The following is a 12,026-nucleotide window of genomic DNA, read 5'->3' on the forward strand; positions in this document are numbered from 1 at the left end:
AGCCTCTGACCACCTCCTGTACCATGTTCCCAGCCTCTGACCACCTCCTGTACCATGTCCCCAGTCTCTGACCACCTCCTGTACCATGTCCCCAGTCTCTGACCATCTCCTGTATAAAAATATTTTTTGAAAACAGTCATTTTCGGCATCGGTGCTGTTTCGGTATCGGTTTTCGGCCTAGTGTATTTTTCGGTATCGGTTTCGGCACCAAAAAACCCATTTGGTGCATCCCTATAAAACGCCGCTAGTTTTAGCAGCGCTTTACCATCATTTTAGCGGTGCTATTCGGCTGCTAGTGGGGCGCATATAATCCAGCTAGCGGCCGAAGAAGAGGTTAAATGCGCCCGTGAAGCACCGGTGCCAAATCACATTGCATGTGCTTCGGCAGTGGTGCCCATTAATATCAATGGGCAGGAGTGGTGGAGGAGCGGTATACACCACTCCAAACGTGCTGCTTGCAGGACTTTTTTTTTTTTTTTTTTTTTTTTTTTAACATCCTGCCAGCGCATCGCCTCAGTGTGAAAGCACTCTGTCTTTCACACAGACTGCAGGGGAGCCGTTTTGCAGGCACTTTACAGGTGCTATTTTTAGCCCAAAAGCACCTAAAAAAAAGCCTCAGTGGGAAAGGAGTCTGTTAGGTTTTATGAGATGAAGGGGGATAAAAAAAATTAAAAAAAAAAAAATCGGCCTAACAAAAATCGGCATCATATATCGGCCATCATGATTTCTAAATATCGGTCAACCTCTAAAAAAAAATTACACACACATATATATACATACACACACACACACACACACATTTTTTTAGCAGAGACCCTAGAGAGAATAAAACGTTTATAGTTATCTCCCAGCACTGACAATGTTGATAAACATTTGCTGGGTTTTTTTCCTTTCTTCTTCGACAGCTGTGAGTGAGCAGAGGCTCTAATTGTGGAAAGATCATGGTGGGTGGGGGGGTGAGGTCAGGTCAAATCGATATCACAATTTTTTTTTTTTTTTAACGATTAATTGCTCAGCTCTAGTAGATGCAAAGGTCTGTTTCAAGACTGACAAACGATGAATCCTAGGGCCCTGCATAAAAGGATATCACTTCTCTTATACATGGGGTCCCTAAATATGCCCATATCATCAAATGCCAACTCCATATTCTTGGAAATTTTTGAAAGAGGCACGTCCAACTTTGGGTACTTGTTCCATAGCTGCACAGCGTCTTCATGAAAAGGAAACTTTTTCAGGCTGCTGGAAAAAAAAAATGGTTTCCTCTCTGGATCCTCCCATTCTAATTTAATTGTATCTAGAACATGCCTCCCATTCAAGTCTATGGTGATGCTCCGCAAACACTCTGGCAGTCGTTTTCAGCGTGGTTGTGGAGCGTTAAAAATAGTTAATTTCTGTCACTTTCCATTGAGGAGCAGCTCATCGAACGCTACGAAACCGCGCATAGGGCATTTAGGGAGCGTTTTTTTAACACTTGTTAAACCCCCTATTCTAAAGCTCATCGACGCCCATACTAATTCCATACAAACGCTATAGGAGCGTTTGTTGAGCCGCGTCAGAAATGTAGTCAAGTGTGAATTCTTCCTCTGATCCGGATTCTTCCTGGGAAGAAGAGGGGGGAGACCTAGTCTCCTCCTCTGGATCCTCACTTTCCGCACCCTGCGGCGGAGTGCCATAAAAACGCTACAGTCCTATCAGAAGACAGACTCAGGGGGAACCTGCATCTTGTCAATCAGGGATTTGAAAGAGCTAAAAGTAGAGCTAGCTCATCCCTTACAGAAGTAATCATCTTCTGACAAGATACTGCTGGGTCATCTTTAACCAAGCTATCTATACATATGCAGCAGACTGCTTTTCTCTATGAGGAGCTCAGTTTGGCCATGCAGACTGCACATTTTCTTTTGGGTGGTTGCACCTGGGTCTTGTTCTCAGCCCTGGCCTGCAATCACAAAAAAAGATCACCAGGTTGAAAATCAGGCAACCCCAGTTCTCCAAAACATACTCCAGTGCAGGAGAGAGAGGAAAGGTGCCCCCCCCCCCCCCCTTACCAAGCCCCAAACCTATGGTGGAGGAAAAAAAGCCTCAGGAGGAAATGCAAGAGGGAATCAGATCCCCAGGATTACCTGTGAGGTGCTGGTTCCAGCATCTCCAGTGCCCGCTGTGGACATCATTCAGGCCAGAAATGACGCTTCCCCACTTCCTCTGGAATGCAGGAGCTCCACCCCTTCCACCTCCCAAGTCTGGGAATCAGCGATACTATCCAGCTGAGCCAGACTGGGACTACTCCCTCCTGCTCCCCAGATGTCTCCAGGGGTCATGGCCCTCCCCAGGCACTGAGGACGGGGGATTAGTGGCCACCCCCAACCCTCCAGGATGAGGTATCGCTCTTGGCTCTCAGTACAGCTTTCCTTACCATGTACCCATAGAGCACCCCATGAGGTAAGGTTTTCAGGTTCCAGAAACATGTTAACCACCCCCCCTTCCAGGGGAAACACTAATACTGAAGTGGAGGCCTAGAGGATTTGCCTTTTATCTGGTGGGATGAACGCGATTCCTGTCCTGATCGGGGGTGCCCTAGGTCTCATGGACTGTCCTGGAAAATGACCTGAGAAAATGATGTACATTTTGTGTACAGCCATGCACAAACACGCAATCACCAGTTAAAGTAGCATTTTAAAAGGGGTGCAATCTTCCAGAGCTCAAGTCTTAATGTTGGCTTTTTTTTTTACATTCTGCTGTAAACGGGAAATCCCCACTGACAGCAAGGATGACTCATGGTTGTTGGGACACTAGAGAGTGCCAGCCTTTTAACATTTTGGCTACAATTTATACTGCTACATATCTTTGGTAGAAATAACCCAAATTGGGGTGTGGCTTAGAGATGGTCGGATGAGGATGTACATCAGTGGAGCTCTAGGCAACCCCTGGCTTGCCATTGCCCATAACCGACTATCCTGCATTTAAACACGGCATGACAACCCACAGAAGATACAGGAACAGAGTAGTCACAAGAGGGAGCAGACCGACTACATCCCAGAGCGGGATAAGAAGATTTCTTCGGGACCCACAGCACTCGTTGCCGGAGATCAGTATTACATCCTCACGTAGACCCAACACTGACAACGGAACTGCTCTGTCCCTAGCAGTGCCTCTTACCCTCTCCCCTGCTGGATAAGCAGTATCTGCCATCTGGAAACACTGCTACAGTGCCAAGTGGACCCAACACGGACAGCGGAGCCACTCCGTCTATAGTGGTGTCCCTTACCTTCTTCTCTACCTCTGGGCAGCAGCACCTGTTAACAGGAACTACCGATACAGGTCCAATTGGACCTAGCACAGACAATGGAGCTGCTCTGTCTCAAGCGGTGCCTTATACCTCCTCCCCTGCCTCTGGCCAGCAGCACCTGCTAATAGGCATTACCGCCACAGCCTCAAGCAGATCCAGCACAGATGACGGACCTGCTCCGTCTCTAGCAGTGCCTTTTACCTCCTTCCCTGCTTCTGGTCAGCAGCATCTACTAATAGGAAACGCCACTAGAGCTCCAAGGGGATTTAGCACAGACGATTCGTTCCTAGCAGAGCCTCTTACCTTTTCCCCTGCCTCTGATCAGCTGCATCTGCTGTCAGGAATCATCTCTGTGGCTTCACATGGATCCAGCACGGACGTCAGAGCCGCTCCACACATAGCTGTGTCCTCTACCACCTCCCCTGCCTCTGACCAGCCTTCAGGGAGTTTGGCCGTCTTCATCATAATCAGAACTGCATGGAAGACTACCTTAGATCTATGCTACAAGCTCTCCCTACGAGGGCTGATATTGAAGTTGTGATTACACGTATAGAGGAAGCTCATAACAGGGATATCCAGGTGGTAAGGACAGAATTGCACTCTCTTTCTGGCCGGTTGGAATCGGGGGGGAAGCCTCGTTGTCCTCTTTAGAGACCAGAGTTCTGGCTCTGGAGCAATCCCAGTCCTCACAGGCTGAGACATCAGGTAATATGCAGCTCCATTTATAGAAATTAGAAGACCGCAGTCATTGTAATAATTTGCGCCTGAGGGGGATCTCTGCGGCTATAGGAATAGAGGACCTGGAGGTGACAGTCACAGCGCTTTTTTATAAAGTGCTGGGGACCTCGCCACCATCTCTCAAACTCGATAGAGTGCATAGAACTCTTGGACCCAGACAGACCACGATATGTCCGTTGCAGGCTACACCGTTACCAACAGAAGGAATTTATTCTCTGTAGAGCATTTAATACGGAGATGTACATTTAGATGGGCTGGAAGTGAAGATCCTTCCTGATATATATCAAGAGCTACATTGCAAAGGCGAGCCATGCTACGACCGATTTTTAGATCTAGCTAGAGGCCATGACTGCACTTATAGATGGAGATATCCACTAGCTGTTACATTCCGTAAGGCCCAGTCATCTTTTACTCTATGCTCCCCGGCAGATCTTTCAGCTTTCTATACCATTCTGGATGCAAAACCAGTGCAGGTTCACAATTGGCTCCAGATCATTTCTAGACCAATGGGTCAGACAGGTCCTGATACCATCCGGAATAACCAGACTGTTCGTACAGAGGTCTAGACAGGGGTCCTGAGTATTAACCACAGAAAGGTCATGTGAGCCCCTTCCCCCACCACCCCCCCCTTTTTTTTTTTTGGCGCCACATTATTAAATCTTGGAGAATAGTGCTCATTTTGTGGCTAAATGGGTCTGATTTTTACTCCACTGCTGATAAATATTAGAAAAAGGTCCATGTGTGCATGGCCACATAGGATAACATAGAGGGGGAGTTTATGGGCTGTTTAAAAAAAACGCCCAAACTCCAAAAATGCCCATTTATGTGCTTCAGTGTGCATGGAGCCGAAAATTGACCCGGACAGCTAGTGGTTAAGCTGCAAAGACAATGGTCGGGGCTGTACACTTGCTAAACATCGCAGTTGTTTAAAATGATCGATCCGGTCATGTTTGGCGGGCATTACCACTTGCAGAAAAGTTGAACGGGTACCTAATAGGGCAACGCCTCAACCGCATTCAATGCATGCATTTATGGCACAGAAGGCAGGTTTTTAGGGGTTAAAACAATATACCACCTCCTCATTGCCTGTCAGATGTACTCTGAAAGCAGTTCAGTGGGGAACTCTTCAGAGGGTAATGCCAGTGTAAACTAGCCTTTAGGCAATGCAAAAGTCCCCATTCAGCAGTCCAAAAAAATAAAAAAATTAAAAAATGAAAAACTGAATCAGGAGGCGACAGCACGAGCTGGCAAACCCATCACCATCCTCTGAAAAGTAATTAACCAAAGATTGCACTGTCCGAATCGGTGTGACGCCTCACCAATTCTCAAGTCGTTTCTGTACTACTTTTGGCGACTTCAGGGTGCGATTTCCATAGACATCTGTGCAGCAACCAACACAGATGTCTCTGAAATCACCGGCCCCCGAAGTCGGGACTGACATGCGGGAATGAAATCGTGCGAGTTCAGCTGAACTTGCACGATTTCATTCTCGCTGTCAGTGTGAACCTGGGCTGAAATAACAGTTTGTAAATGCTGAACACAGATTCTAATGATAGTTTTGATTGCCACTGTAACCACTTCAGCCCCGGAGGATTTGGCTGGCCAAAGACCAGAGCACTTTTTACGATTCGGCACTGCGTCGCTTTAACTGACAATTGTGCAGGAGCCACATCGCACGACCGCGCAAAATTTACGTCCTTTTTTCCCCCCACAGAGAGCTTTGATCAGCTCTGCGGTTTTTACTTTTTGCGCTATAAACAAAAAAAAGCGTCAATTTTGAGAAAAAAAAAAAAACGCATTCTTTTTAACTTTTTGCTATAATAAATATCCCCCAAAAATATATAAAACAAAACATTTTTTCCCTCAGTTTAGGCCGATACATATTCTTCTACATATTTTTGGTAAAAAAAATAAAAATCACAATAGGCATTTATTGATTGGTTTTCGCAAAAGTTTTAGCGTCTACAAAATAGGGGATTTTATGGCTTTTAATGGTGGTGATCAGTGATTATCGTGACCGCCATTATGGCGGACGGATCAGACACTTTTGGCAATACATTTATACAGCGATCAGTGCGATTAAAAATGCACTGATGTGTAAATGTGACTGCCAGTGAATGGGTTAACACTAGGTCGCACTGTAGGGTTACGTGTGCCCTGGGGAGTGATTCTAACTGTGGAGGGGGGGCGGCTGTGTGTGACACGTCACTGATCGGCGTTCCCGATCACAGGGAGAGCTGATCAGTGACACTGTCACTAGGCGGAACGGGGAGATGCTTGTTTACATTAGGATCGCCCCGTTCTTCCTGTCCGTGAGACGATCGCGGGTATGCCTGCGGACATCGAGTCCGCGGGACCCGCTGTCAGACTCACAGAGCTTGCTGCACGCCCGCTAGACAAGCCTCGCGAGATCACGTACATCCGCGGACGGTTAAGCACGCTGCTGGCAGGCTTCAGCACTTCTTAAAGCTTGTTGAAAACATGCTGAAAGACTATAAGCTTGTTTAAAGTGGCAATCAATACTCCTATTAGAATGTGTTCAACATTTACAAAATGGAGATAAAAAGGTACCTTAAAGCAGAGTTCCACTGAAAAGTGGAATTTCCACTCATCGGTCTCGACACACCCCCCCCCCATCCGGTTCCACATTTAGCACCTTTCAGGGGGGTACCTGTCATTGAAGTTTGGCCCCCTCCTTCCTCCGCTGCCGGACCAATGAGAAAGCGTAGCCTTCGGGCATGTGTAGTAGGGAACCAGCTGTGAAGCCAAAAGTCTTCACTGCAAGGTTCCCTTACCATTAATGGTGGCGGCTGCACTCAACAGCAGAAGATCAGCTGGAGTGCCGACATCACAGGCTGCCTGGACAGGTAAGTGTCCATATATTAAAAGTCAGCAGCTGCAGTATTTCTAGCTGCTGACGTTTCATTTTTTGTGGGGGGGGGGGGGGGGCTGGAGCTCTGCAAATGCTTTGTAAGGCTCCATGCACATTGGACTTCCAATGCTGCTTCACCAGGAGTTTTGCGGTTTTTTATTCTCGCCATTGGCTCCTGCTGCTGTCAATCACAGCCAGTGAGCCAATGGGAAGAGAGTGGGCTGAGCTGTACTCTGTGTGTGAATGGACAAAGTCCATTTACAGGAACACAGCCTGCTCAAGTGCTTCCATAGCAAGAGACTTGCTGCCATTGGGTGCATTCAGCAGGGGAGAGAAGCCGGGACCGCTGTTGGGGATCCCAAAAAAAAAAAAGGGGGAGGCTCGGGGCTGCTCTGTGTAAAACGTTTTTTTTTGTTTTTTTTTGTTTTATTAAAGCGGTGGTAAACTCGTTAAAAAAAATTTCACCCAGCAAGGCAACGTCATTGCATACTAACACATTGAGAAACCTACCTTAAAACCGAGCCCCCCAATGGCACGCTGTCACCATTGACAGGGCCTTCTATCTTCCCCCGGTCTTCCTGCCAGGTTCACAGACTCCGGCCTTCTGACTGGGTGAGCTGTGATGACATCACTCTCGCACATGCGAGTCACTTTTTACAGAACAGATCTCTGATCTGTTACTCCAGAGCGCATGCACCAGTGACATCACTGGAATATCTCCTAAACAGCGCACGTTTGGGGATATTCATTTTACCTGATAAGCTTTATTATAAAAACGTATCCATAGGTTAAAATAGCCAACATGACATCCTTTAGAATCACTTTGAGCCCAGGATCACACTGACAGCGGGAATGAAGTTGTGCGAGTTCAGCTGAACCCGCACGATTTCATTCCGGCGTGTCAGGCGCGATATCGGGGGGCGATTTCAGAGACATCTGTGTGGGTTTTCTGCACAGAGGTCTATTGAAATCACACCCCGAAGTCGCCAAAAGTAGTACAGAATCTACTTTTGAGAATCGATGACCAATTTGGATGGTGCCCTTGCCAGCAATAGCACCCAATTTGACATGTCAAATCGCATGCCAAATTGCTGCAACATGAACCTAAGCTAAATGTCAATTTTGCATGGACTAGTCATTTGCGACTGGACAGAAAGAAAACACAGGCACAGCATGTACAGATTGGAGACAAAGCGCTGTTATCACTTCACCATAAAAATTAAAGCGGGAGTCCGCCGTTTGTTTTTTTTTTTTTTTTTAAAAGCCAGCAGCTACAAATACTGCAGCTGCTGACTTTTAAAATAATGACACTTACCCGCCCAGCGCGCCCGCGATGTCGGCACCCGAAGCCGATCTCTCGATCGTCTCTCGGGTGCTGCCGCCGCCATCTTGGGTATGGGAATCAGGAAGTGGAGCCTTTCGGCTTCATTTCCCGGTTCCCTACTGCGCATGCGCGAGTCGAGCTGCGCAATAAGGATGGTCCCCGCTGTCTCTGGGATCCGTGCGTTTTCCAGCAGGCAGCGGGGGACCTTCGGAAAGGGGCGTACCTTCTGCAGAATCTACGCTGGAAGTGGGTGCAGATACCTGTACTGTACAGGTACCTGCACCCCCCTCCCCCTTGAAAGGTGCCAATTGTGGCGCCGGAAGGAGGGGGGAGGGTTCCAATGAGCGGAAGGTCCACTTTAGGGTGGACCTCCGCTTTAAGTGAAAAGCTTTGGCACAATCCAACAACTATTCATTAGAAGGAGCAGAAGGCAGACACACATGGAAACAATGTGAAATGTAAATCATTAGACGAGAGTGAGTGGAATGGTGCCCCCCTTGTTGGTGTGGAATGGTGCCCCCCCTTCCTTGTTGGTGTGGAATGGTGCCCCCCCTTCCTTGTTGGTGTGGAATGGTGCCCCCCCTTCCTTGTTGGTGTGGAATGGTGCCCCCCCCTTCCTTGTTGGTGTGGAATGGTGCCCCCCCCTTCCTTGTTGGTGTGGAATGGTGCCCCCCCCTTCCTTGTTGGTGTGGAATGGTGCCCCCCCCTTCCTTGTTGGTGTGGAATGGTGCCCCCCCCCTTCCTTGTTGGTGTGGAATGGTGCCCCCCCCCCTTCCTTGTTGGTGTGGAATGGTGCCCCCCCCTTCCTTGTTGGTGTGGAATGGTGCCCCCCCCTTCCTTGTTGGTGTGGAATGGTGCCCCCCCCTTCCTTGTTGGTGTGGAATGGTGCCCCCCCCTTCCTTGTTGGTGTGGAATGGTGCCCCCCCTTCCTTGTTGGTGTGGAATGGTGCCCCCCCCTTCCTTGTTGGTGTGGAATGGTGCCCCCCCCCTTCCTTGTTGGTGTGGAATGGTGCCCCCCCCTTCCTTGTTGGTGTGGAATGGTGCCCCCCCCCTCCTTGTTGGTGTGGAATGGTGCCCCCCCTTCCTTGTTGGTGTGGAATGGTGCCCCCCCTTCCTTGTTGGTGTGGAATGGTGCCCCCCCTTCCTTGTTGGTGTGGAATGGTGCCCCCCCTTCCTTGTTGGTGTGGAATGGTGCCCCCCCTTCCTTGTTGGTGTGGAATGGTGCCCCCCCTTCCTTGTTGGTGTGGAATGGTGCCCCCCCTTCCTTGTTGGTGTGGAATGGTGCCCCCTTTCCTTGTTGGTGTGGAATGGTGCCCCCCCTTCCTTGTTGGTGTGGAATGGTGCCCCCTTTCCTTGTTGGTGTGGAATGGTGCCCCCCTTCCTTGTTGGTGTGGAATGGTGCCCCCCCCTTCCTTGTAGGTGTGGAATGGTGCCCCCCCCTCCTTGTTGGTGTGGAATGGTGCCCCCCCTTCCTTGTTGGTGTGGAATGGTGCCCCCCCTTCCTTATTGGTGTGGAATGGTGCCCCCCCTTCCTTGTTGGTGTGGAATGGTGCCCCCCCTTCCTTGTTGGTGTGGAATGGTGCCCCCCCTTCCTTGTTGGTGTGGAATGGTGCCCCCCCTTCCTTGTTGGTGTGGAATGGTGCCCCCCCTTCCTTGTTGGTGTGGAATGGTGCCCCCCCTTCCTTGTTGGTGTGGAATGGTGCCCCCCCTTCCTTGTTGGTGTGGAATGGTGCCCCCCCTTCCTTGTTGGTGTGGAATGGTGCCCCCCCTTCCTTGTTGGTGTGGAATGGTGCCCCCCCTTCCTTGTTGGTGTGGAATGGTGCCCCCCCTTCCTTGTTGGTGTGGAATGGTGCCCCCCCTTCCTTGTTGGTGTGGAATGGTGCCCCCCCTTCCTTGTTGGTGTGGAATGGTGCCCCCCCTTTCCTTGTTGGTGTGGAATGGTGCCCCCCCTTCCTTGTTGGTGTGGAATGGTGCCCCCCCTTCCTTGTTGGTGTGGAATGGTGCCCCCCCTTCCTTGTTGGTATGGAATGGTGCCCCCCCTTCCTTGTTGGTGTGGAATGGTGCCCCCCCTTCCTTGTTGGTGTGGAATGGTGCCCCCCCCTTCCTTGTTGGTGTGGAATGGTGCCCCCCCTTCCTTGTTGGTGTGGAATGGTGCCCCCTTTCCTTGTTGGTGTGGAATGGTGCCCCCCTTCCTTGTTGGTGTGGAATGGTGCCCCCCCCCCCCCCGCCCCGATGTAAACAACACACACACAAAGTAGGAACGCTTGGAGTCCATGGTATCCAGCAGCTCTCACCTGCCCCGTTCCGGGCCTGTCCCCCCTCACAAGTCACGAGCCCTCCTCTTCCTCGGTGCCTGAAGTGACAATGGGGACGCCGGCAAGCCTGCCTGAACGGACATTCCACTGCCCGAAAATAGCCCGTACTCTTCAGCATTATAAATCCTCTCGTATTGTATCACTGGCACATCCAGGCCCCTGCCATATTGATTTTTTTTCACTAGAGGGGCGGGGGAAACAAAAGGAAACGATGGGGGCGAGGCTTCGATGGGCCCAACAAAGAGCTGACTTGTAAGAATGCCGGTGTGACGAGGAAGGCCCCTCGGTACAATGTAGCGCGCTAACAGCGGCCCCTCATCAAATCCATAGACACAGCGCTGCAAATTCCCGTCTCGCATCGTTCACTTCAGGCCTGGCCGCGAGATTAACGCATGCGCGGTCTAGCCCTTCAACAACCAATGTAGTTCAGCAGCACTGCGCCGTACTGTTGCTGTTTGTCTATCAGAATAAACCTTCTAGGCCTCGTTTATAATTGCGTTTAAATGGAAATGGTTTTTAAGTGCTCCTTCACAAGTATTGTCGGGAGGGCGGCAAAAACACATGGTTGAACCCCATTTTTACTGCAAAGGCAGCCTGATAGGGGTGTACGCCAAATTATACCCAGCTGCATTCAGCAGGAAGACACAAAACCCCATTATTCAAGAGAACGTGACGGCCTGACAGGCATGTACACAATGGGGTTTATTTACTAAAGCTAGAGAGAGGCGAACATTAGTCACAATTCTGCATAGAAACCAATCAGCTTCCAGGATTTATTGCCAAAGCTTAATTAAGCAAGCTGAAGTTAGAAGCCGATTGGGTTCTGTGCAGAACTGTGACAAATGTTACCCTCTCTAGCTTTAGTAAATAAACCCCACATACCCCCACTGTGTTCAGAAGGCACCACTACGAACCACTCAAGTGCACCCCAATGGGGTAGTATGCAGAATTATACCCCTTGTTGGGTTCAGCAGCTATTACCACAATCCATTCCAGTGAATGGGACATCCTGACAAGCTTGTACATGTAGCGGACGACATTTTGGATAAAGTTTCATTCGATTGTAAATTTAGTTTTTGCCTCTGAACGGTAATGGGGTTCTGAGGGTTAATTATGTAGGTTAACTTTGACATCAGTGTGGCTGGGCTGTGTTAGAGTTCTGCTTGGTCATGTGTACAGTGAGGTGCACATGACAGGCCAGAACCAGACCTGGTTGGACGTTTTGTCCAGATTCCTCAGAGCCAATCAGTGGGTGTGCCGAGCCCTGTTGAGGAGTCTGGGGAAGGATACTTAAGATGTTGAGGTTACGGGTGGTTCGTTCGTGAGGCCCTATCAGTCTGTTCCTGGACTGGAGTAGCCCCATGAGGGGTCCCGGTCACAGAGCATCCGTCACTCTGCATCACTCTGCTTCTGTTGGTTACCCCCAATAGACCCGCCTGGTCTGGGGTAAGGATCCGTCTGTTCCCGAGTCTCGGAACCAGCTGGTCTGAGGTG

General features: G+C 49.7%; 1 protein-coding gene across 4 annotated transcripts in view; it reads right to left on the minus strand.

Annotated features, from left to right (window-relative positions):
• Positions 1-10,925, minus strand: part of REXO1 (RNA exonuclease 1 homolog) — a 285,055-nt gene extending 274,130 nt beyond the window's left edge. For 3 of the 4 annotated variants that reach the window (XR_013272222.1, XR_013272223.1, XM_077475823.1), the window contains exon 1: positions 10,512-10,925. Coding sequence is in view for 2 of the 4 variants with exons in the window: in XM_077475823.1 (XP_077331949.1) it covers positions 10,512-10,650 (139 nt within the window). In the remaining 2 variants the exon portion in view is untranslated. The remainder of the gene's footprint in view (positions 1-10,511) is intronic. The other variant, XM_077475822.1, reaches the window with a different exon arrangement.
• Positions 10,926-12,026: the final 1,101 nt, after the last annotated feature.

Source organism: Lithobates pipiens, unplaced genomic scaffold, assembly GCF_037356315.1.
Source record: "Lithobates pipiens isolate NorthernLeopardFrog02 unplaced genomic scaffold, aLitPip1_a1.2 Scaffold_13, whole genome shotgun sequence".
Taxonomy (NCBI): domain Eukaryota; kingdom Metazoa; phylum Chordata; class Amphibia; order Anura; family Ranidae; genus Lithobates; species Lithobates pipiens.